Source organism: Phycodurus eques, chromosome 13, assembly GCF_024500275.1.
Source record: "Phycodurus eques isolate BA_2022a chromosome 13, UOR_Pequ_1.1, whole genome shotgun sequence".
In the NCBI taxonomy this organism is placed as follows: Eukaryota; Metazoa; Chordata; class Actinopteri; order Syngnathiformes; family Syngnathidae; genus Phycodurus; species Phycodurus eques.
The window spans coordinates 4,575,348-4,602,426 of NC_084537.1; the positions used below are offsets into that span (position 1 = coordinate 4,575,348).

Genomic DNA, 27,079 nt, shown 5'->3' on the forward strand with positions numbered 1-27,079 from the left:
GATGAATCCGTTCATCAGAATTAACTCCAGGAATGGCGGAACATCTGCTGTCAGGCTGGAGGCCGCATAACCGGTCGTGCACGTGAATTGGGAATGGACTCCAACAAATCAGATTATGGCCAGACGTTTTGTCATGTGTCCCAATGCCAGGAGTTGCTGCTTGGGCGAACTTTTGTGCTCGTGGAAGGGCCACGTTTTCAGTTTTGAAACAGACAGATGGCTGCCTCATTTGTAGATCTGATGTAGTGATGTGGATGTAAAATACACTGTAGGTTGTTTTAATTAAAAATAGTGATTCAGTCTCATTATTTATTGAAAAGAAATATAAATTTTTCCGTATTTTATAATTTACATCAGACATAAATACATCATTAATAAATACCTTAAAATATAATAGAATTCTCCTTTTTTAAAATTTAACTATTTTTAAATTGTATTATTTACAATAAGCCATTTATTTAAAAAGATAAATCAATAAACATAAAAAATTAATGAATACATGAATATGTGCCGTTTATTTTCTAAATATGTATTTGTAAACTTCTTCAGTTTACGATTTCTTCATTTATGATTAATTCAGTTTTAAATGAATAAACCAAATATGTATTACAAAAATTTTAAGTGTATGTATAAAATTTTATTTTTATTTATTTATGAATAATTTAGTTTTAAATGAATTAAACAATTATTTAATAAAATATATATTTTTAAATGTATACATAAAATTAAGTGTACAAATGTATTTGCATGTTATTTGCAATTAAAAAATTAACAAATGATTTAATAAATAAAATATTCAATCATTCACGTTCCATAACCGCTTATCCTCACATCGGGTCACATGCGTGCTGGAGCCCATCCCAGCCGCCTTAGGGCGAGAGGCGAGGCACACCCTGAACCGGTCGCCAGCCAATCGCAGGGCACATATAAACAAACAACCAGTCTCACTCACATTTACACCTACGGGCAATTTAGAGTCTTCAATCAACCTAGCATGGATGTTTTTGGGATGTGGGAGGAAACCGGAGTGCCCGGAGAAAACCCATTTATCAATCTCCACCGTCAGCTTTTGTGATAGTGGTAATAATAATAAGAAGAAGAAGGGGAAAAAAAAAAAAACGAAGACAAAGAATATGTTCAATTAATTGATTTTCTACCATGATTCAGAGGGTTTGATGCCCGCTGTTCAGATATTTATGAAAGAATGACATTGCGTCTGACATCCACCACAAGTCGGCGGATCTCGCTTATCTGGCTGCCCGTGCCCCGATCAAATTCATCCAAACTCATGTGAGAGTAGATGTGACAGGACTTAGACTTCTGCACGATTATGGCCAAAATAATGATGATTATTTTTGATCAATATTGTAATCACAATTATTAAGCACGATTATCCCTCGTTAGGGAAACATCTTTATTTTTATTGCACTACTTTTTTAACAAAAAAATATGGAGCAGTTTTCAGTTCAAAATGATTAAATGACAGATAATAAGAATTTTAAAAACAATTTCCCCCCCCCCCCCCCAAAAATCTACTTTAGCAAGGGCGAACTGAATAAATGTGCTTTTACAAAGTGCAATCACAAATTGCAACTTAATGGAAGCAAATACAGTGAATGCATAGAAGGCAATAATGTTAGGCTGCAAACACCGACTTTTCCTTTAAAAATCGCCGTTGTCAATATAGTAAATTATCAAGGACGGTACGTCTCGGTTGTTCTGCTTGACCATTGGTCAGTCGTGCACAGTCACAGACTGAAAAGAACAGTTGTGATTTCCCTCTCTATTCTTTTTTTTTTTTTTTTTTTTCTTCTTCTCCCCCCTTGCGGTCAGGCCAGCCGAAAAGTTAAAGTCAAGGCAGCCGCTACAACGATTGTAAATGGTGTCTTACTCCGCTAATGTGCTGAGAGGTCCCACTTCAAAATAAAAACTGGATATATTACGACACTGGACATCAGTGCCATTTCAGGCTTTTATTTTGAAGTCTGCACCGGAGCGCAGTGCCAGAGCTTAATGAAGCCTTAACCATGCATTCGCCCACTGGTGGCTGGTTAATAGGTTGCAGGCACTGCTGCAAATGAAGCACTTTTCATATGCAGCAGTGCCCGCATTATAACAGTAAAAAATCGCCGACGATCAGGCTTATTTAATCGTGGCAGCCAAAATCGCTATCACGATTAATATTTGATTAATTCTGCAGCCCTACTTGGTATCAGCAGGCATATGTTTAGACTGACTTTCTGCTACCAAAATGTCTCTCTGCATGTCAAAGGACATACCCTCACTCTGCCGCCGGAATGTCCAGCTTGTCGCAGATTGGTTTACCAAATTGGCAAACACGCAGCGAGCCATGCGCTTGCATGAAAATCAAGATACTCCAGCATTTGTCGCAGATGCACTTTCTACAGAAATAGTGCTCTTTGTCCACTGTTTTTCTGTTCCCTTCCTCAATCCTCTCCAAACTCCCCATTTTCTTCCCTTTTCCCAGAGGTCTCCTCAGCTCCTCCAGACGTGACGAGTTACACCAACAACACTGCAGTTGTTGATCGAATCCAGGCAGAGAAAACACCAGTGGGCGACGGTGGCAGCCCGGGCCTGAGACAGACACCCAAGTACGGCAACGCCGAGTTGATGGAGACCGGAGACGGTGAGTCACGAATGGGCAATCCTCATGAAAGTCCCTGAAGTGAAAATAAATATCTTGTAAGTTTGGCTCACAACCTGATGAACAACCCTGCCAAATTTGAACGATTAAAACAATAGTGGACCCACGCATACTCACAGCTCGTCACCTGCAGATGCACCTATTTGCAGATTTTTTTTTTTTTTTCCAATTTGTCTCTATCTTTTTTCTTATGTTTTTTTTTTGTTCTGGAACCCTGAAACCGTTTATTGTTGCTTTATCCCCTCTTCTTCAAGAATATTATGGAGTGGAAAAAAAAAAGACTATCCATCCATCCATTTACTGCTGCTTATCTGAGGTCGGGTTGCGGGGGCAGCATCTAAAGTAGGGAAGCCCTGACTTCCCTCTCCCCAGCCACTTCATGCAGCTCTTGCGGGGGAATCCAGAGGCATTCCCAGGCCAGCCGGAAGACAGAGTCTCTCCAGCGTGTCCTGGGTCGTCCCCATCGACTCCTCCCAGTGGGAGACATCTCACCAGGGAGTCGTCTGGGGGGGCATCCTAACCAGATGTTCGAGCCACCTCATCTGGAAGGCGTGTTGATTGAATTGAGGAGGTCTTTCCAAGTATTCGGCCCACACCGACTCACAATGTCCCAGGTTGAGGTCATCAGCGCCCCATCCCCACTATACACAGTGTTGATGGTGCACTGTTTCCCCCTCCTGAGACGTCGGATGGTGGACCAGAATTTCCCCAAAGCCGGAAGTCGTTTTCCATGGCCTCATGGAACTCCTTCCACGCTCAGGTTTTTGCCTCAGCGACCACCAAAGCTGTGTTCCGCTTGGCTAGTTGGTACCCATCAGCGGCCTCCAGAGTCCCACAGGCCAAAAAGAGCCCGATAGGAGTCCTTCTTCAGCTTGACGGCATCCCTTATCCCTGGTGTCCACCAACGGGTTCGGGGATTTCCGCCATGACAGGCACCTACCACCTTATGGCTACAGCTCCAGTCAGCCGCCTCAACAATGGAGGCGGAGAACATGGTCCTCCCCTGGGACGTGGGCGAAGTTCTGCCAGAGGAGTTGAAACTCCTTCTTACAGGGGACCCTGCCAGACGTTCCCAACAGACCCTCACAATACATTTGGGTCTGGCAGGTCGTACCGGCATCGTCCTCCGTCATCGGAGCCAACTCACCACCAGGTGGTGATTAGTTGACAGCGCTGCCCCTCACTTCACCAGAGTGTCCAAGACATGCAGCCGCAAGTCTAATGACACCACTACAAAGTAGATCATCGAACTGGGGCATAGGGTGTCCTGGTGCCAAGTGCACATGCGGACACCCTTATGTCTGAACATGATGTTGGTTATGGCCAGTCAATAACGAGCGCAGAAGTCCAATAGCAGAACACCGCTCTGGTTCTGATCTGGGGGGAGCCGTTCTTCCCAATCATGCCCTTCTAGGTCTCACTGTCATTGCCCACGTGAGCGTTGAGGTCCCTCAGCAGAAGAACGAAGTCCGCAGTGGGAGCATTCTCCAGCACCCCCTTCAAGGACTCCAAAAAGGGTGGGTACTCTGAGCTGCTGTTTTGTGCATATGCACAAACAACATTCAGGACCCATTCCCCCACCTGAAGGAGGGGGAGACTACGCTTTCGTCTACTGGGGTGGACGTACAGGTACCGAGCCGGGTGGCAGTCAGTATGCCCACACCTGCTCTGCGCCTCTCACCATGTGCAACTTCAGAGTGGACGAGAGTTCAACCCCTCTGGAGAAGACTGGTACCGGAGCCCAAGCTGTGTGTTGAGGTCAGCCCGATTATGTCCAGTTGGAATTTCATGACATCGCACACCAGTTCAAACTCTTTCCCTCCCAGATAGGTGATGTTCCTGTCATAAAGTACTGTCGCTTCTGTAATCGGGCATCAGACCACCAAGGTGCCTGCCTATAGCCGCCGCCCAGCTCACGCAGCACCTGACCCCCTTGGCCCCTCCCACAGGCGGTGAGCCCATGGAAAGGGGAACCCACAGTGCCTTCTCGGGCTGTGCCCGGCCGGGACCCAGACGCTCGCCATCGGGCCCTACCTCCAGGCCTGGCTCCAGATGGGGGCCCTGGAGACCCGCGTCCGGCAAGGGAAAACGTGGTTCAATAATTTTTGTCTTCATAGGGGGTCTTTGAGCCATGCTTGGTCTGGACCTTCACCTAGGACCTGTTTGCCATGGGTGACCCTGCCAGCGGCATAAAGCCTCAGACAACTTAGGTCCTAGGATCATTGGGACACCAGAGCTGCCTAATGCTGCGAGACATCAGTATTATGTTCCAGAAATCACTGAACGTTGACTTGTTACGGTCGTAACACTGATTGTTCCGGATATTGGGGGAAAAGAAATGCAGCGTCTGACATTTCCGGCTCGTGTTCACATTGAACAGATGCTAGGTGCACGGTATTTTATTACGCCGAGGCGATAGTTCTCTTTGCATCTGGTGTCAATTTTATAGAATATTTAATGAAATATACGAGGGATCTATAGGGAAACGTAAAGAGGCTAACTACAGGAAGTAAATAACACAAATACTGGTGAAAGAGGAAAAAAAAGGCTATACAGAAAGGGAAATAGGACATTGTGTTCTGCTGGGCTAAAAATATGAATGTGAGCGTTTAATACGTTGAGTCAGAGCAAGAGAGAGCAAATTTGGGATTTTGTGTGACGCTAATAATTTCCCCAAAATTATTAGGCACTAATCTTGTACGTTTTGGCAACGATTGCAGTGTCTACTCACAACTGTAGATCAGCTGGTCGGTGGGATGGTCTGTCTCCGTCCTCTCGGGAAGCACGGAGACAGGTTTGGTCGAATGAGAAAAGGGATGCAGAAAAATTAAACAAAAACAATAGAGGCGGAAGAAGGAAAATTGTTGTTCGTCACACCTTGTTGGGAGAATGACCGCCTCTCTCACCGCCTGTTTCCGGGATCCACTAGCAAGTTCAGAGAACTCTCGTTTGGCTGGGAGTGTATCTGGTAGCTCAGCAGCAACTGTTCGGGGGGCTTAGCAGCGGAGATCCACGGAGGCTAGGGAGCCGGATCTCCATCCCCAAGGCCCGCGGTTACCGAGCCTTGTGCCCGCACAAAAGCAAGAGGAGGGGGGGAGGGGCGGCGGCACAGCCGCGCCCAGGAGAAACAAGACAGCCATACACGACAGAGGGCTCGACACGAAAGAGAGAGGCAGAGGAGGGAGCCACAGGTTCAAGAGGGACAGAGAAAACTGGAGAAGACCACACTTATCAGCTTGAATCTCGTCTACAAGTTTGACCCATAAAATGGGTTTAAAATACTCCCAACTTTGTACTCTTTACTCATAGATCGAGCATGTAGAATTAGGCTTTACACGATCAGGAGTTTTGGGGCCGATCACCGATCAGCAAGTTTAAAAAAAAACGATAACCGATCCAATCACAAGATGGAGCAATGTGTATTTACAGTACATGACCTGTACATTTATTGTATATACTTGTGTACTGTATACTGTATCCATCCATCCATCCATTTTCTGTCCAGCTTATCCTCCCAAGGGTTGCGGGCGTGCTGTAGCCCTTCCCAGCTCAAATTATTCTCGAGCATTTTAGACAAAAGTTCGCTGTGTTGCTTGAACGCGGCATGCTCCTTGTGTACATTCTTCAGGTGCTCGATCAAATTTGTCGTGTTGAAGCATTGAGATGACGTTCCCCACGACGTACCTCAGTTGTGCACAGACTGCAAATAACTTACGCGTTGTTTGTCTGAGACACCGCAAAATAGTCCCACACCGACGACATGTTTTTTCACCGACAAGATTTAAAAAACTTTCTTGGCTGTCAGATAGTTACAGTACTGCGTGACAAGACACGTGACAAGGCTAAAAATAAACAGGATTCATACGCGACGAAGACGCGGAGTTAAATGTCTTGTGCGGAGCCGATCGATGATGATGGCCGAATTATGACATGAAAGCCGATTAGCATAAAAAGCTAATTATCGGCCGATACCGACAACACTGATCAGATCGGCGTAAAGTCTATATAGAATGACTGTTTAAACTTTAGTCTTGGCAAATCAACTGCTTATAGTTCAATCACATTTCATGCTGCTTGGCTTCAAACTAAGACAAACAGTTCTCAAAGTCTCGCAGCCGCACCTGTAAAGTTGGCACAGTGACACAGACATCAAGGCATACATTTGGAATGTTTCTGCATAGTTCGTGAAATATCAAAACGGGCATTTTATCTTCAGTTAGAAACAACTTTGACTAGAAGTTCACGGGTTGCAGTACTCTCAAACGCCAGTGAGTGGCGCCTTGTGCACGTTTGAATATTCAGCAAATAGTTCATTGCTGTATTCGTCGATCTGTCCCTTTTGGCTGCTGTCAGTTCGAAGGAAGAAAATGACTAAACCAAGATTTCGAGGGGACCTGCTAATTACTTTAGGGTCCAGTAGGCGTCTCCTAGTGGCAGTCTCACAGCAGGGCAGCCAGGAAGAATGGAGCCCGTCACGTGGGGGGGTTCTGGCAACTGGGTCAGAGTCACTACAGATCTGATGAGTTTTTCCTGGGGGTGGGGGAGGTCCGCCATTGCTGTCGTCATACGCTGATACGTACTCCTTGAATGCTGGCAGCTAGATCCATTCCACACATCCACCATCCACACACAGATGTAATTTCTGAATATTACTCAGCGGCGGACTAATATGTGAGCGCATCGGCCTGAGGTTACGCCTGTGCTCTCGGGACCTGCTTTGGACAAGTCACAGGAGTTGACGGTACTTTTACTCCATTACAATGATCTAAATGCAAAATCCTCTCAGACCCAGCACATACTGGTCACCGGCTCTTCCAGCTCCTTCCCTCATGTAGACGCTACCAATCAATGCAAACTAGAACAAGCAGACGTTCTAACAGCTTCTTCCCTCTTGCAATCAACTTCTTAAACAGCGAACCTACAATTCTATTGCAACATGCTGCCAAGGGTCTTGAGTTTGTTATCACATTTCTGGCAAGCCAATTGTACATACTCACTGTAGTAGCCTCGCCACACTGCACTATTTGCATATTTGTTGTTGACCAATACTGGCCACTCATACCAGAGTAGCATCTGCCCCAGTTGCACACTGATTGAGGAGTATCTGCAACATTTGCACAATCAACATTGTCCCAGATTATCGCGCTACTAGTCACTTTAAACTGCATACACTCCTTGAAGTCCTTTGACTATTGCTATATTAGTCATTCAAACTGCTCTAAGTGCTAGAGGATTCTGCATTTTTTTTCACAATTGTCAAAATAAAATATATATAAAATTGTACCATCTCGGCTGATCGTCGTGCCTAAATCGCGGCCATTTTGGGAAGGTCGTCGTTATCATGAAGTCAACGGCACTACTCTTACATTTAGACAAAACAACAGCTTTCATGTATTGTAGCATTTGTCTGGCACTGTCTGCCCAAATGTGAATATTTCAGCTCGCTTCAAACTTGAAAAAACACCGTGCAGTAAATTGCAAATGTTTCGGTTGTTTATTCATTTTTTATGTTTTAGTTGTTTGTGCTATTTACTCAGTACTTGAGTAGTTATTTCACTTTTTAATTTAAAGTAATTTTTTTGGAGGACCACCTTTTCCCTTTTGGTTGAGTCACGTTATTGTCAAGTAACAGTACTCTTACTTGAGTACAATATTTGGCTACTCTACCTACCTCTGGAGCGGACATCCTCTATTGCTACGCTTACGTTTAAGCAACAATTTTGCTCATCAGGTCAGCCAGTGTAGTATTTTTTGCACTGGTCTTTTGTATTTACTCGTTGAGGTGCTGCAGGGTCGTGGCCCTGGTTGCCGTCCCAGCGGAACCGCGATGCACATATAGCGGACATGCCATGCAAAAGATGCCACCCGGCACCCCAGCCTCGCACTACAGCCACTCCCCGCCGAGTGAATCACGTCTGCCTGAGACTTCAAAGCGGAGACCCACGGATGCTGGGTTCTCCCCCGAACGCTAAGTTAATTAACTCTCCGCCAGGCGAAGGATTGGACCCGCAGCGACGCCTTAGTGCATATTTGGGTTTATATTAACGAGACCAGGAGTCCTCAACTATATGCATTCACTACACGCCGATTCTACTCCTCTCACGTCACAAATCCCTTCCTTCGCCAATGTTCGTAGATATCTTGTTTGTTTTGTGTTTGTCTGTGTTTTATCCTGTAGAAAGCTCTTTTTACTATAAAATTTTCTATAAAATTCACCACTTGCATTGATTATATGTGTGATTGGGTTCGGAACGAAACCTCGTCAAGTTAAACTTGTAAAAATATGACGTGGTGCCCCTCATATCTATCAAAGATCTTGATCTATAACGCTGTAATTTAAAATTACGATAACCCGGAATTGACGCAGGCGCCGCTTCCAACTCATCGTTTTCCTCTAAATTATCTAATTGGTTTACGGATGTTAATGTTAAATGTATTAAGCGACGGAGCGATGTTGGGGAGTGTCACGACACAGAATGAACTAACTTCAAATTCATAAATGGACAATGAAAACGGAAAAATAGGGAACTATACTTAATATTTTCCTGGAGGATGCATTTGGTATTAGCCTTTAAAGTTGGTAATAGTGAAAAATGAAGTGAAACAAACAATGATTTTAGTCAATTCTTTTCCAGAATTAGAGCGCTTAAAGAGGAGGATGCTATTCATGTGGCACAGCTTGAACCTGGCATCAGGTGCAGGTGGAGATGGGCCTGGCTCAGGTTGGAGGCCAAAACAAAAAAAGCAAAGAAAATGAGGCAAATTTTATTTTAATCTTAAATTTGTACATCAGCATGTACTTGAGCGGTGTAAATAAATGTTTTTCTGCGTGAAGAAAAAATATTTTGCCTTAGTATACTCTTCAGCGTCTTCCTGATTGCTTAATTTATCCATCCATCCATTTTCAACACCGCTTATCCTGGGTAGAGTCGCGGGGCGCTGAAGCCTATGCCAACTGACTTCGGGCGAAAGGTGGACTACACCCTGAATTCTTAATTTATGTGAAAATAATAAAAACATTCTTAGCGGCGGCCCAGGGAATCCCCCGAGACCTCCCCCTACAATAATTTTTTTTTTCTTTTTTTGTTGTTGTTTGCATGTCTGTGTTCTGGATGCAAAATTTTATAGGCTGGCAGCTCTGGGACACACAAACCCCTCCACACCACGATAAAGTGATTATATTTTTGTATTTTGTATTTTTTTTCAATGCAGTTATAATGGCCCCTGGATTTTCACTATTCGCGGTCCGGCCCAGTCCCTATCCCCCACGAATAGCGGGGGTCCACTGTATATAAATGGAAGCTTCTCAGTCTTCTTTTCAGCAATGATCTCTAAACATCTAACATTTTATTCAGAAACAAATCTCTGAGGTCACGTGAGAGGGTTTTTAAGGATTTAGGATATCCTTTATTGATCCCCGGAGGGGGGTCACTAAACGTTGCTGGTTTTTGTCGTCAGGCGTTCCAGTCAGCAGCAGAGTTTCAGCCAAGATCCAGCAGCTGGTCAACACGCTGAAGAGGCCCAAAAGACCTCCGCTCCGAGAGTTTTTTGTGGACGACTTTGAGGAGCTGCTGGAGGGTAAGAACATCTTTCGAGAGGTCCAGCTTGAAAGGGAAAAATAACAGATTTGCGTTCTACTTCAGGTTAACAAGCTCAGATTTCACAGAATAAAGTATTGGGGGGAATCTTCCTGGCAACACCACGAAAGAGTGTCTCAATGACTTGCTGGTGTTTGTTTTTGATTCCAACAGTCCAGCAGCCGGACCCCAACCTGCCCAAAGCCGAGGGGGCCCAGATGGTCCCCGCGCAGGGGGAGGACCTTGGCGTGGTCACCAACTGGCCACCCTGTCTGGAGGCGGCCCTGCAGCGGTGGGGGACCATCTCCCCCAAAGCCCCCTGCCTCACCACCATGGACACCAACGGGAAGCCACTCTACCAGCTCACCTACGGTGGGTAACACCAACCTCATAAAAAAAAAAAAAGTACTACAGTGGTACCCTGATTTATGAGTGCCCCCACCTACCAGGTTCTCCAGTTAGGAACCGTTCACTTTGTTGTTTTTGTATTGAGAGACAAAACGTTTGTTACGAGCCAGCTTCTGATCATCAGGTAAAGTGAAAAGAAATATGGAGCAATTAAGGTACTGTGATGCCATGGCACATGGGCAAGGAGAGCCACGGTTGCATTTTAATTTTTTTATTGAACGGGACAAGCACTCAAATGCAAAATGAAAATACTCACAAGAAGCATGGAGACGACGCTCGCACGCAAACTAACCGGCTAACCCGACTCCAGCTCCTCACTTCACTCACTAGGCCATTGCCCCGTAAAGGCGCACACGAATATTAAAATATGTACAGTAGTTGCATTTCATAAAATCAGTTCATTTAGATTTTCTGTTTTATTGTTTTGATACAATAATGTGCTATTCTTGATTTAAAACGTAACAAAAAATAGTGGTGTTTTGGGGGCTGGGACAGTTTAGTTGCTTTTGAGTTTATTTCAATGGAAACATTCATTTGATATACAAGTATTAAATTGTGTTACGAGCCTGGTCACAGAACAAATTCAACTTGAAAGTCAATGTGTCACTGTACTTACTGTGCTAATGTTTTTCTTTACTTTTCCTGTATGTCTCCCAATACCTTTGTCTACATTTTTTTTCACTTTCTTGTACGTGTCTCCATACTTTTGTCCTACTTTCCTATCCGTTGAATTGTGTCAGTGTCCCAAGGGTTTGTATCTTTTGTCAAAGGTTTTGAGTCTCAACATTTGCGCTGAGATAAATAATAAAATAACAATAATAATAATGCATGCCACTTGCATAGCGCTATTTAAGCGATTGCACACATTATTCATTCACTCCACAGTCACACCTTATTGGTGGTAAGCTACTTGTGTAGCCACAGCTGCCCTGGGGCAGGCTAACGGAAGCGTGGCTGTCATTCTGTGCCCGCGGCCCCTTCGACTACCACTAAACATCCAAACACATTCATTCGTAGGCAATGCGGGTTAAGTGTCTTGTCCAGGGACACAACAACGACATGAGCTCGGGCGGGGAATACGAACCAGCGGTCCTCCGGTTTCCGGGCGTACAATTCCCCTACCAATGTGATTTTGGAACTCCATTCTTCGAAAAGCACACGCACGCGCGATGAGGTGATTTGAGCTCAACGGACTGTTTTTTTTTTTTAGCAGCACTCAGGAGGAGTTGAGAACATGGTGAGGTGTGTGTGTGTGTGTGTGTGTGTGTGTGCGTGTGTGTGCGTGTGTGCGCTTGCAGTGTGTGCGGTGCTGAATCTAAAGCTCCATGTTTGTATCTTTTCATCATTCCTGCCACGCGGCTGGATGTCAGCCGACAAGGAGACACAAGTTTGGTTCTTTCCGGGTCTAACTCCAGAACAGCTGAAATCTCCCACTGTCCCTGAACGCAACTGTCTCTTCTGCTCTGCTTACTGACAAAATCGTCGTCACTGTTTGTCTATGTTATGATATTCTAGAAATATGAAAGTCAAATGAGGGGGTCAGAAAGCTTTTTGAAAGTGAGAGCTACATCTTGGGTACTGATTAATGGGAAGGGCTACCAGTTTGATACATATTTCTGAAATAACACATTTTCTCAAATGACCTTTAAATATTGCTTATTACGATTAAGAATTATTGATAGTTGTATATGTCAAGACACTGACCACTGTAATGATTCTTCTTCAAAATGATCAACAAAAATAATAATGATGTAACAATGTAGGAAACTTTATTTCGCTACATCTCCCTAAAGCGTTTACATTTTCAATGAGCACTTCTACAAAATTCCTAGGAAATCACAATTTCCCATGACTCGTCAGCTCCTTTTTAGCTCCAATTGGACTTGCCTGTACAATTTGCGACTGAGAGGAACGAAAATCTGCGAATAATTGACGCTCATTATAATTGCCATGAAAATAATACTAATAAGCGGGGGATCGTGTCAAAAAAGCGTGGATAAGTGGTGATAGATCCGCGCATGCCGAACTGCGAATACGTGTGGGTCCACTCTATACCGCAAAAACCTATAAAAACGGATCGCTTAAAAATCCGTGAAAAGATGAACTGCATCAGCTCCGAGCCCTCACCAACACAGTAGACAATCTCTAAAGGTGCAAATAGTGGACCGGTATGTCTTTTTATTTATTCAGCACCGTGAAAGTAAACAATCAGGAAAAATGGATTCCACTGCAATACCATCATTGGTAAAAATCAATCAATTTCCCTAGAAACTCCACTTGTTTTACATACTCACTGATTTCTGCTCTACAAATTCATATGGTTTCTACACATTTACAACAAACACTCACTCACATACCTCACTCTGATGGCAAATGGCTGCTCATTAAATGCTTACGACGAAAACAAACAAGTTGCATACAGAAAAATCCCATCAATAACGGAGCAAAGGGGGACCCAGTTAGTTTTCTTGACTAAAATGTGTTGCTTGGGTTCACGCCTCAAGTTATACAATGTCATTTTCCTCATATTCAACACACAGACACACACAAACTCACACTGCGGCTATCTGATTATTTTCTTGTGTTGCGTGCAGATATGGACACACGCAGCAACGTGCCTTTAAATGACGACAGTTTCTGTGTGGGTGTGCGTGTGCGTGTGTGTGTGTCCGTCCGTCCGTCTGTCTGTTTGTGCGTCTGTTGTGTTTGTAGGTAAACTATGGTCCAGGAGTGTGAAAGTGGCCTACAACCTGTCGCACAAGCTAGGAACCAAACAAGAACCTCTCATAAGACCCGGAGACAGAGTCAGTAAACATGAATGATGAATGATGGCTAATGGTTAACTCATTCACTGCCATAGATTTCTTATTTATTTATTTATTTTTATTCAGAAACAATGTATGGATGGACAGAATCCAACCCAAGTATGTTTTTCAAGGAGTAGGAGTGTCTCGCCTAGTTTGTCTATGAATATTACGTTAGTAAACCACTGTAATGAGTAACAGCTCCCCGTGGGTGGCGGCACTCCATCACTTTGGATTTGAGATCAGCACATTTTTTGAGTTGAAGATAAAGATTAGGTGGTGAATCTCAGCTTGTCAAGTCTTTTATGAAGGAGAGAAATGCTAACAGGTTGGAGGTTTCTCACCCCAAACCCTTTTTTTTAACCGTTGTTCGCCTTCCTATAGGTAGCACTTGTGTTCCCCAACAACGACCCCGGCTCGTTCATGACAGCGTTCTACGGCTGCCTGCTGGCTGACGTGGTGCCTGTGCCTATCGAAGTGCCTCTGACCAGGAAGGTAAATCTCGAAAAGATTTATATATTTTCTTTCCGTCCTCGGGTATGACGCTAACATGGATGCTAACCCAGCTAGTCTGGTTTCCCACTCAGGACGCGGGCAGTCAGCAGATTGGCTTTCTGTTGGGCAGCTGTGGCATCACCGTGGCTCTGACCAGCGACCTCTGCCACAAAGGACTTCCTAAGAGTCCCACTGGGGAGATACCACAGTTTAAAGGTCTCTTCATGACGACACCAAAAGACGCACACTGGGGCCTGACTGATATGGATTTTGTTTAGTGCCATGCCTATATTTGGTAAAAAAAAAACCTCTGAAGTGCAAATTTGACAGAGGAATAAAAGCTGAAAAAAAAAAAAGTAAAAAAGTGAAAACGTTTTTTAAAAAGCGAAAAAAGTGGGACAGTTTAAAAACAAAATTGGAACAGTGCCAAACTGTGACCATTAAAACTTAGGAATTTTATTTTTTATGTTTAGTTTGACAGTTAACTTCAACCGGGAGCAACTACAGCGGTCCAAGCACAAAATCAGCTCTTCTCTCGAAAAACTCGTCAGTCGGGCCACTAAGTCGATTTACAGTGTACGCCCCTGTGCACCGCGCAAAATAAATAAATGAATAAAAGGTTAGTCTGGAGCGCTTTCTTCCTGTGCGTGTCCCAATACTTTGGTTGCAACAATACATTTTCTTCCTGTCGGTATCACAATACTGTACATGTTCTTCACGTGTTTTATCCCAAATATTTTGTCCAATCTCCGCGCATGCGTGCGTGCGTGTGTGCGTGCGTGCGTAAAATAGAGAGAAACAGGAAATCGTCCAGATCAATAGGAGTGAAAGCAGAGAGACATTGTCTTGCAGACTAATGACGTCTGTTTGCTTTTAAGTAATGGACACATAAATGAAGCAACATGATGACGCTGAGCGTTTATGCGTGTATGTGTGCGTGCGTGCTAGTATTGATCGTCGGTCGTTAACGTTGTGCGCACACGCTTAACTTGTACTTGACGTTGTTAAGTGCACCGTAAACAAAATGTTGACGTGTGTGTGTCTGTGTGTGTGCGTGTTTCGTGTGCGTTTGATTTTCATGGCCGCACGTCCAGGCTGGCCCAAGCTGCTGTGGATCGTCACTGAGTCCAAATACTTGTCCAAACCCCCACGAGACTGGTTCCCCCACATCAGAGATGCTGGACACGACGCCGCCTACATCGAGGTAACTCGCATAAACACACTTAAGAGTGATGAGTAAATTTGATTTACGATACCGCTCAAGTGAACTGTGTGTGTGTGTGTGTGTGTGTGTGTGTGTGTGGGGGGGGGGGGGGGGGTAATGGAGCAATTAAGGTACTTTAATCGCTCATTTACCGCGGGGGTTCGGGTAAAGACCACTCCCGCAATAGGTGAAATCCATGAAGTAGCAACCACATTTTTTCCCCACATCTTTTTAAAGCTGTATGAACCACCCCAGATTCCTATTAAGCTTTACCATCAAGTCTCGCCTACCCCAAGCTCCCATGCACCTTTAGGCACTGTGAGAGATATTTCTCGGCGAAATGTTTTCCTCTGTTTTTGCTCAGTTTTCAGTCAGCTAAATGTAAGTATTCTGAGATGTGGCGCTTCACCCAGTGCGTAAAACGTAATTCACTGCTTAGTTGCAGTATAAAGTTTTTACCAATAGAGGGTGCTGTCAGAGTATAACACTGTCATGGGACCATGACTTGCTGTGCCTTATGTTGATATGTTCAATAAGACAAAACTGATATTAAATGTAGGGCCCAGCCGATTTTATCAGCCTTTATTAGCCCTTTTCCCATCGGCAAAAATCGACCGTTATTTGCAGGTTTTATTTTGACATTGACTGAGATTATGACATTCAAACAAACAACAATACACAAAATATAGAATAAAACAAAAACAGCCACAATGTACAAAATGATAAACAATCAGCATAACAAGTGCATGCACGCATGCATGCATGCATGCATGCATGCATGCATGCATGCATGCATGCATGCACGCACACACACACACAAAGATGACAGCACAACAACAAAAATTGCGTTTTGCAAAACGCTGCGGTCGGACAATATTTTTTTCCCACAATTTGTACTATTGGTCAGTTATAAATTTACGTTTTTTTTAAAAATGATTGGCCAATCTAAAGTGTTGAAAATGGCTTGCTCGATTTGACAATGCACTACTAACGGTTCAACAACCGAAAAGTGATGGTTTTTGAGGTACGAGGATTGTGCCCGACGCCACCGAAATGTCTTAATCCTGATGAAAACCCAGGATATCTCTGTTATCCTTAGGCCCGCCTCAAACATATATTACTCATGCATTAATAATGTTTTCTAGTAACTTAACTTTTTATGTTGCGTATATACTACATACATTTATGGCCTAAATCTAAAGATAAGTTCATCAGTTAGTGCTTTTTCTTTGCATGTTTTTGTACTTGAAAATTCCTTTTTCTGTTATAAAGTTGAACAAATAATAAATGGATTTCACTTAAATAACGCTTTATCTACACCATACGGTGTCCAGAACGCTTTACAAAGCCCATTTATGCACACATTCAAACACTAATAGGCAGCTGCTGCCATCCAAGGCACTGCCAGACCCACTGGGAGCATATTGGTGTTCAGTGGCTTGCCGAAGGAGACGTTGACAACAGACAGCCAGAGCCGGGATTCGAACCAGTGACCGTTCGCACGAGCCGCTTTACCAACAGTCAAATGTTCTCCCTGCAATTCATGTGTTTTGTAGTGAGCTTTACGGTAAGCTATATATATATATATATATATATATATATATATATATATATATATATATAAATAAATCATAGCTGATTAATTGGTTATCAGATTTTTTTTCCTCCCAAATATCAGCTTCGGCCACAGAAAAATCTACATTGGTTGGGCCCGAATTAAGTGTTCATTTATCCACTTCATTAGTAATTTGTATTTATTACACATTGTGGTGTGTATGTTAATCCGTCGTTAATATTTAGAAAATATATTTTGATTTAATATTTTTGGGTTTCTGGAACGGATTTATTGAATTTCCATTATTTCCTATGGGAATTGTTGCTTTGATTTGTCAGTTTGGTTTTAGGACTTTGACAGTTTGGTTTGAGGCCCGGTACACACACAAAAACAATTGGCCTGTTTTTGTGCCGATTCTGCCCCAAGCATGTCAAACGCCAGACAATCTTTTTTAAGCCTTATAAGATTATCTTCTAAAATTGTCCTTAGGTCTGATGTGTGTTAAGAGTGGACTCGTCCCAATTTTAGGCCCCGAAAGAGGTCAGGACCAACAGTCTTAAATAATAAACGTGTTCAATAATTCCGACCAAAACTCTTCATCATGTGTGTGAGGAACGCTGACATAAATGTTTTAAAAATGTCTTAACCAGCATTGTTTTTTATGTATAAAAGTGGGTTTCTCAGACAGACATACATATATTATTTTCCAAACCAAGTCGTTCTTTGAGAACATCACCATTTTTATAAGGCTCTCGTCTCAGACAACCTTTGGATCACTCGGGAAACATCGGCAGGTATCCGGAAGTGTTTCTTCTTCGGTTTTGTGAGCTCACGTCTGATCACGCGAGACTTCAGGATCGGCAGTACAACAGAATCTTTGTGTGTGGTCTGCTGCGTTGCGATTCTCTGAGCGCACCACACACATGACGACCAAAACTATTGAATGCCCGATTTTTTTTATCTTTATGTTTGGGCTCTGTAGCAGATAAAACATCTTTTAAGAGTAGAAAAAATCTTTGTGTTGTACCAGGCCTTAGTCAGACTTCCTTGAACGGATTCACCACGAAAACCAAGGTTCCACTTTGTGATGTTTTTACACAATACATTTTTTTTTTTTTTTGGGAAAATAATTTTTTTTCTGGAAAATAATTCAGCGTCCGTGTGTGTGTGTGTGCATGCGTGTGTCTTTGTACATGTGTGTTTGTGTGTGCGCATATGTGTCCCTGTGTGTGTGTCAATGTTATGCGTGCGTGTGTGCGTTTTTGTGTGTGCCTGTGTGTGCGCGCGTGTGTCAGTACAAGACGTGCAAAGATGGCGGCGTCCTGGGTGTGACGGTGACGCGCGCTGCCATGTTGACTCACTGTCAGGCCCTCACGCAGGCCTGTGCCTACACCGAAGGTAACCATCATCATCATCATAATCATCATTATCCTCCAGGTGGCGCTCACGTCGTTTGTATGTGTGTGTGTGTGTGTGTGTGTGTGTGTGTGTGTGTGTGTGTGTGTCTCCAGCTGAGACCCTGGTCAACGTTTTGGATTTCAAGAAGGACATTGGACTCTGGCATGCTGTCCTTACTGTGAGAGACATGCACAAACATCAACACACTACACACCCCTGTTTAAAAAAATGAGACCAAGCTAAATCATTTTAAAACTCTATCCACCATTGTGACCTATAACCTGTACAACTCAGTCAGGGGGGAAATGCGAGTAAAAATGAACAACTGAGATAATGTAGTTGCAAAAGTGTGCACCCCCTCTTTCTTAGCGTTCAGAATGAACGAATCCCATTCAAACTCATGTTAAATGGCTGTATGCACACACCGTACACTATTTAAAGTGGGCTCTGATAAACCCCAAATCAAGTTAAGATGTTGTAGTTGGTCCGTAGAGAGCTTCCACGGTTCCAGAGGGATCTCATTGTTCAAAGGAATCCGTCAGGACAAGTCAACAAAATAATTTACAGGCATTAAATATAGAATGCAACACAGTGGAGATCGTCATCATTAAGTAGAGACAATATGGCACAACCGTGATTGAACGTCCCTCCAAAATCGATGAAAAGACAAGAAGAAAACTGGTCAGGGAGGCGTGTCGTTTTTTTCCGTTTTTTTTAATAAGACAAATAAATACATGGCATTCAAACAGGGTTGTGTAGATTTTTTTATTTTTTTATCTACTGTAGCTCAGCGGCTCTCGTACTTCGGTCCACCAGTCCTAGCTTGGGAGTACACAAAATAATTTGGCAATGTAGTATCACTTTTTTAGAGAACAAAGGCATCTTTTCCAGAATAACAGGGCATAGAAGAAAGTTGCATTTTTGAAATTCACTTGTTGAAATATGACTTTCTTACCTCATGAAACTTGGATTTTAATTACGCTTTTATCTTGGGGGGGAAAAAAAAAAAAAAAAAAAACGGCTTTATTATCATATTACAATTTTTTTCTCTCCAAAAAACATGATTTTGCTACAATAACATGACTTTTTTGTTTCTCATACATAGGCATTTTTTTAAATTTACTATGGCATTGAGGGGGTACACATGGTAGTTATGTTTATTTATGTTTAAAATCTTTCTTCCCTCGTTAAACTTTGATTTAATTACTACTATCTCTGAAAAATGCACTTTTGCCCTGTGTACGTGTGTGCATGTGTTAGAGCGTGATGAACATGATGCACGTGGTGAGCGTCCCATACGCCCTTATGAAGGTCAACCCGCTGTCGTGGATCCAGAAAGTGTGTCAATTCAAAGGTAACACAAACATGACACAAATACACATCTGATGTGACAAGTGCTGTATGACGTGATGGCTGACGTGACACGTAACGTGTTAGACCCGCCGCACACCGGGTGACGCGGCCAAACGGCCACAGAAGTGGACCATTGCGAAAAAACAATTGTCCGTGACTTTTTTACCATACACTTTATTGAAGTATTTAACAATGTACTCACGTAATTTTTTTCATCCATCCTCATTCACAAATCCACCAAAGTCCTCCTGTTCTGTATCCCAAATGAACAGCTGGGCAAGTTCTCCATCACACACGCCGGGTTCCCTCTCGTCATTGTCAGAGTCAGTCTCGGTGCCGTGCGGCTCCTCAGAAACGATGCCGGCTTTTACGAAAGCTCGAACAACCGCGGAAGCTTCGTAAGCGTGTCTCTTCGTAGGTGCCATTTTCGGGGGTCCTTAGCCAAACCGATGTTGTTTTGCACAATGCATATACCTACTAGGGGCGTGTCTATAGCGTCCTCTGTCACGCGCACCCTTCCCCCTTTAACGGCCGCTTACTGTCCTCAGCCACGTCCGCTTTTCCTCTATATAAGCAGCGTGTCAGCAGGAAATGCTCCCAGTCAGTCAAGCGGACCGCTCATCACACAACGACATTTATAGATTTTGGAACTCGGTGCACACATAAGGCGCTCGCATTATAGGGCGCCCCGTCCATTTTGGAGAAAATTTAACACTTTTAAGTGTGCCTTATGGTCGTGAAAATACGGTAATATTAGTGCGGCTTACTGAGGAAAGAGTCGCCGCTATGTACTGTATACATTGGGCCCCCTCATATTCATACCACCTATTTGTGAAATTAAAAAAATAGAAACATTTTATTCATTTTTTTCTGGGAACCTACTCCAGTTTTTTTCACGGAAACCGCTTATTGGTGGTATTTTCCCCACTTCACGCTTTCTTTGCCCTAGTCATGCTTTTTTCAGCAGGTGGAACACACAGCAGTTTTTCGCTGAAAATTGCTTTTTGCCCGTATTTGTTTGCTAATTGATACCTTCATCTGAAAAATTTTTTTTAATTTTTTTTTTAATGTCAATTATAATGGACGTCAGTTATTCATGTATTTTTGGCTATTTGCGGTCGGTCGATCCCCGCAGATAGTGTTGGTCTATTGTATCCGTATGTCTGTTTTATACTGCCCCCAGGTGGCTAAGAAGAAGAAGCACACCAGTAGGAACAGCACAATGTCCATTCAATTCAATTGAAGCAAAAAGTGTCAAATTTTTTTTTTTAATTCTAGAATTATTTACATTCTGTTGAATGATGTCATTACTGTTTGTTTTTCTAAAGTGCAATATTATCAAGGGCTATTTTTCTGATTAAAAACTAAATGTTTTTTTTTTGGGTGGGTCGATGATGATTAAAAATCGGTGAGAAAGTGAGGGAACACGTTCTATATACACATGTGACATGTAAAGTGTTGTTTGCCATGGTATGATTTGTGACGTGATGAGAAATATGATACAGTATGTAACGTGACGTTTAGCGTGTGAGCTAATGTGTGTTGCGGCGTATTCAGCCAAGGTGGCGTGTGTGAAGTCCCGCGATATGCACTGGGCACTGGTGGCGCACCGTGACCAGCGCGACGTCAACTTGGCGTCTTTGAGGATGCTGCTGGTGGCCGACGGCGCCAACCCTTGTAAGTCTCGCTCGCCCCTCGGCCTGCACGCCGTTGCCCTTTCAGTATACACACTACTTAAATGTTCTCACATGCTCTGCTGAATTTTTTTATTTGCGCTTACATCCTGCAGAAATGCTCTTATACACACGACTGACTTTGTTGTGGTCACACTACTGAAACGCTCTTATACACACTACTGAAGCGCTCTCACACACAGCACTTAAACAGTCTCATACACACTACTGAAACGCTCGCATACACCTTACTGAAACGCTCTTACACAACTCAAAACACTCTCATGCATTCTACTGAAACGGTCTCACACATAACACTGAAACACTCATACTAACTGCTGAAAAGACTCCCACCTATTGATATATATATATATATATATATATTTTTTTTTTTTACTCAAACACAACTGAAATGCTCTCCTATGTTACTGAATTTATTTGTTCACATGCTTTACTAAAATGCTCTTACGCACACTACTAAAACACTATCACACACACTACTGAAATGCTCTCACACTTACAAAAAAAATCAGTCACGCAGACTATTGAAATGCTCTCATGCGCTACAGAAACATTTACACACTACTGAATTTTTTGCTCACATCCACTATTAAAACGCTTTTGTAAACACTACTGAAGCACTCTCATACACACTACTGAGTACGTCTCATTCGCGACTGAAACGCTCTCGCACACTACTGAAACACTATCTCTCACACTACCGAAATGCTTTCACATATTAAAAAAATTCACTCACACAGACTATTGCCCTCACTCACACTACTGATTTATTTTGCTCACAAACAATACTACAACGCTCTCACTTCACACTACTGAAATGCAAATTTCAGTATATACTATGAGCGTATTTCATTGTGATGTGTGAGAGGCTTTCAATTGCACCTGTGAGAAGTATTCCTGAATTCTGTCCTCTCATACCTCTCTGAGAAGGGTGCTATTTAAAAAAAAAAAAAAAAAAATCCTCTCTCATAGGGTCCATCTCGTCGTGTGACGCCTTCCTCAACGTCTTCCACACCAAAGGTTTGAAGTCTGACGTCATTTGTCCATGCGCTGGTTCACCCGAGGCGCTTACTGTCGCCATTAGGAGGTAAGTACACGCACGCACACGCACGCACACACACACACACACACACACACACACACACACACGCTACTTTGCACTTAGTATAGCAACATGTGCGTGTGTCCGTAATAAACTCAGTTTATTTTCTCATAAAACAGCTTTTAAACTTATAAACAGCGTAAAACACACTTACACACAAACACATGTGCGCACACACACACACACGCACACACTCACTTAAGTATAAAGCTAAAGTACTAAGGGCAAGTTATAAAGTTTATTATTAAAGGTGAATTCTCCTAGGAATTCATGTAATAAAATTATTTTGATCATTTCCTGGAACATTTAAGCCTTTATTCAAGTTTAGTGTTAGGAATTAGCCCATAAAATTATTTATGGAGACATTCAACAAAAGCATCCACTTAATATTAATGAACTAACAAATACATGCATAAACACAGTAGTAGTAATAGCATTAAAAATGATATCAAATATATATTATTATAATGTAATGAAAGTTAATTTTTTTTTTAAACTATTATAAAAAAAACAAACAAGTAAGATGTTTTTTGGGGGACGGATTATTGGCATTACAATTCAGAAAATGGATTTGATGTATGAGTAACTTGAGTTACGATCTTGATCACGGAACAAATTAAAGTTAAAGTCAAGTTACAACTGTATTGAAAAATACAGTTGTAACTATAAAATGGGTAATATACTGTGTGTGTGTGTGTGTGTGTATATATATATATATATATGTGTGTGTGTGTGTGTACGCATATATACGTATGTATATGTACATTGATGATGAGCTGCCACGTGCTGATTGGTCGTGCGGTGTGTCGTCAGGCCTGTGGAGGACGGAAGCGTGATACCACCTCGCGGAGTTTTGTCCATGCACAGTTTGAGTCACGGAGTCGTAAGACTCGACTCGGAGGAGAAACTCTCGGTGCTCACCGTGCAGGACGTCGGATACGTCATGCCCGGAGGTGACAAGAAACACGCATGCGCGTACACACACACACACACACACACACACAGTTTTGACAAAAGTATTGGGACACCTACAGTCTGTGAAAATGTGAGAAGTGGACAGAAATATTGGGAAATGTTAACAATAAAAACAATATTAGGATGACTAGTAAGTGGGAAAAATTGGGAGTTTGATCAAAAGTATTGGGACACCTTTAAGAGAAGAAAAGTGTAGAAGACTGTGTTCCAACAAATTATAGACCAATATCAAACTTACCATTTTTAAACAACATTTTTGAAAAATTAGCTTTTATTGAGGCGGCACGGTGGACGACTGGTTAGAGCGTCTACCTCACAGTCCTGAGGACCGGGGTCCCGCCTGTGTGGAGTGGGTTTTCTCCGGGCACTCCGGTTTCCTCCCACATCCCAAAAACATCCATGGTAGGTTAATTGACGACTCTAAATTGCCCGAAGGTGTGAATGTGAGTGCGAATGGTTGTTTGTTTGTATGTGCCCTGCGATTGTCTGGCCACCAGTTCAGGGTGTACCCTGCCTCCTATCCGATGATAGCTGGGATAGGCATCCAGCGCGCCCGCGACCCTAGTGAGGAGAAGCGGCTCAGAAAATGGATGGATGGAGCTCAAGTTGAGCTCAAGTTCTTAGCAAATTCTAATATTTCTGAAAAGTACCAGTCGGGTTTTAGGATAAACCACAGTACCGAGACTGCCCTTGTCAAGATTTTAAATTATTTTAGAGGTAATCTTGATTAGAATAAGAAAAATGGTGATGGTTCTGCTGGATTTAAGTTTTTGTTGTTTTGCTGTTTTTGATACAGTAGCTCAAGCCTTTCTTTTAAATAAAATATCTGGCGGCCTCTAATGCCTCACACAAATGATTTTCATCCTACCTCACAGAGAGAACTTTTATGGTAGGCTTCGATATATGCCCGTCCAAAGTCTATGAAGTAACGTGGTGTGCCTCAGGGTTCAATTTTAGGCCCTTTTATTATTCAATTTGTACATGCTCGCTCTTGGCAGTGTCATTCGGAGGCATAGAGTGAATTTCCATAGCAATGCTGACGATACGTAGCTGTATATCTCTGTGTCTCCTGATGACACCAGTCCAATAGATTCTCTTTGTAATAGCATTTTAGACATCATTTCTACAGAATTCAGTAGCATGTGTTCTGACGAAGACCAGAAGGCAGGGAGCACATTACACCAATTTTAAAATCACTGTATTGGTGTCCATGTGTTTCAGGGTTGATTTTAAGGTTATTTTGCACGTTTTTAAATGCCTTAATGGTCTTCGGCCTTCCTAGCTCTCAGAACTCCTTTGACTATAGGAACTCTCGCAAGCACTGAGGTCCTCCGGCTCTGGCGTTTTAGTCATCCCTCGAGTCAGGACATACACTCACGGTGAGGCAACATTTCAGTTCTACGGCCCCCGTTTGTGGAAGAGCCTACCGGAGAACCTCAGAACCACAGAAAATATTTTTTAAGTTTTGTTATTTTTGTTTTTATCATTTATCCTGTTTTTATATTATTAGGTTTATGTTCTTGTCATTTATCCTGTTTTTATGTTTTTGGGTTTATTATTTATGTTTTTATCATTTTAGTCTCAACATTTTTTGGTTTGATTAATATTTTTAGTTATATTTTTTTATTGTTTCCTCAGAGGGGATCCCTCTGCACTGGGAGTTGTGATGGGCCATGGTCATGGTCCTGCCTCTTGGGGTCCCCAGTAGCCTTAAATGCAGCCTCTCGTTTTGCGGCTACACCGGGGACTCCATCTTGGTGGACCGTGGCCTGGCCTATGGTCTGGTCCTGGTGCAGACTGCTCCCTGAGATGGTGTTTCTTCACCTTGATGCGCTGTACTCAGCCTCAGGTTATTTGGTCATAATGGTATTATTTTTAATCTGTATGTGTGTGTGTATGTGTCTTTGTCCTTGTTGGCAAGTGGCGGACAGGTTGGATTTATTTTTACATTTTATTTAATATACAGCCCTTTCTGTTGCATATTTTTGGTATGAAAAGTGGTTAAAAATAAAGTTTGATTGAATAGTATTGTTGTGTGCATATTAAACCAACAGTTGGCACAATCAAACAGAAAGAACAGAAAAGATCAATCTTCTGTGTTCTTTTTCATGTTCACGTTTTGTGTGATAACGTCGTCCACCATGTTGTCCCCAGCCGTGATGTGCGTGGTGAAGATGGACGGCGTCCCTCAACTGTGTAAAACAGACGAGGTTGGCGAGTTGTGTGTGTGCACGGTCGCCACGGGGACGTCCTACTACGGCCTCAGCGGAATGACCAAGAACACCTTTGAGGTTTGAATACGCTGTTCTTATTCTTTGTCTACTTCGTCTTAAAGGTCAGAGGACAAAGATTTAAAATGTTTCTTGATAACTCTGGAACCCCTTTACGAACCACCACTGCCATTTTGAGGTGATTATATAGCAGATATACAGCAGTTAAATCGATAAATATGATTCAGAATCCGCCTTCTGCTTGTTGCATCCCGCGCCTTCCGGTCTTCGTCTCTTTCCGGCGCTGTGACCTCACACGATCCAAACAGCCTGTTCATTCGGCGTTCTGTGCTATTGTTCCATGCTGTTGTTCCCGTCCTTGTATATTTGTTGTCGTATGATTTAACGATGTCACGGTGGTTTATTGTGTGGCATTTGGCTGTACAAATGGTTCAGGCAGCGGCAAGAGTTTTTATTTAAAAAAAAATTTTTTTTTTTTGCCTTTCCAAGTGAAGAAGGAATACGTGACCAGTGGATAGGGAAAGTCAATCGACAGGGGAAGAAACGTGGTCAGCTATGGGTGCCGAGCAAGCATTCCAAACTGTGCTGATCACTTCGAACCGGCATGTTTTGAAAAAGGCTGAACAGAAAGCATTGGATACAGAGGCAGAAGCTCAAACCAGCTGCGGTGCCAACTATTTGGCAACGGCGTGTTATAGCGCAACTTGAGCGAGGGCCAATATGTAGGAATACTGCATACTATGTAAAAGCTTGTGCCGTGTCACTGAAACATGAATATACAGTGGGTACGGAAAGTATTCAGACACCCTTAAAGTTTTCATTCTTTTTTATATTGCAGCCATTTGCTAAAATAATTTAAGTTCATTTATTCCACATTAATGTACACACAGCACCCCATATTGACAGAGAAAAAAACGGAATTGTTGAAATTTTTGCAGATTCATTAAAAAAGAAAAACTGAAATATCACACAGCCATAAGTATTCAGACCCTTTGCTCAGTATTTAGTAGAAGCCCCCTTTTGAGCTAATACAGCCATGAGTCTTTTTGGGAATGATGCAACAAGTTTGTCACACCTGGGTTTGGGGATCGTCTGCCATTCCTCCTTGCAGATCCTCTCCACTTCTGTCAGGTTGGATGTTGAGCCATTTTCAGGTCTTTCCATAAATGCTCAATTGGGTTTAAGTCAGGGCTCTGACTGGGCCATTCAAGAACAATGTTCTGAAGCCACTCCTTTGGTATTTTAGGTGTGTGCTTAGGGTTATTGTCTTGTTTGAAGGTAAACCTTTGGCCCAGTCTGAGGTTCTGAGCACTCTGGAGAAGGTTTTTAGCCAGGATATCCCTCTACTCGGCCACATTCATCTTTCCTTCGATTGCAACCAGTCGTCCTGTCCCTGCAGCTGAAAAACACCCCCACAGCATGATGCTGCCACCACCATGCTTCACTGTCGGGACTGTATTGGACAGGTGATGAGCAGTGCCTGGTTTTCTCTACACATGCCACTTAGAATTAAGGCCAACAATTTCTATCTTGGTCTATTCAGACCAGAGAATCTTATTTCTCACCATCTTGAAGTCCATCAGGTGTTTTTCAGCAAACTCCTTGCGGGCTTTCATGT

General features: G+C 42.8%; 1 protein-coding gene across 3 annotated transcripts in view; it reads left to right on the top strand.

Moving 5' to 3' along the window:
- The window catches only part of dip2cb (disco-interacting protein 2 homolog Cb), a 109,448-nt gene that overhangs the window by 53,883 nt on the left and 28,486 nt on the right, over nucleotides 1-27,079 (top strand). For all 3 annotated transcript variants that reach the window (XR_009769634.1, XM_061693254.1, XM_061693255.1), the window contains exons 6-19: nucleotides 2,489-2,647; nucleotides 10,124-10,243; nucleotides 10,417-10,614; nucleotides 13,363-13,454; nucleotides 13,839-13,949; nucleotides 14,042-14,165; nucleotides 15,044-15,153; nucleotides 18,004-18,106; nucleotides 18,220-18,284; nucleotides 19,367-19,460; nucleotides 21,017-21,136; nucleotides 22,126-22,240; nucleotides 23,069-23,208; nucleotides 25,385-25,521. Coding sequence is in view for 2 of the 3 variants with exons in the window: in XM_061693254.1 (XP_061549238.1) it covers nucleotides 2,489-2,647; nucleotides 10,124-10,243; nucleotides 10,417-10,614; nucleotides 13,363-13,454; nucleotides 13,839-13,949; nucleotides 14,042-14,165; nucleotides 15,044-15,153; nucleotides 18,004-18,106; nucleotides 18,220-18,284; nucleotides 19,367-19,460; nucleotides 21,017-21,136; nucleotides 22,126-22,240; nucleotides 23,069-23,208; nucleotides 25,385-25,521 (1,688 nt within the window). In the remaining variant the exon portion in view is untranslated. The remainder of the gene's footprint in view (nucleotides 1-2,488; nucleotides 2,648-10,123; nucleotides 10,244-10,416; nucleotides 10,615-13,362; nucleotides 13,455-13,838; nucleotides 13,950-14,041; nucleotides 14,166-15,043; nucleotides 15,154-18,003; nucleotides 18,107-18,219; nucleotides 18,285-19,366; nucleotides 19,461-21,016; nucleotides 21,137-22,125; nucleotides 22,241-23,068; nucleotides 23,209-25,384; nucleotides 25,522-27,079) is intronic.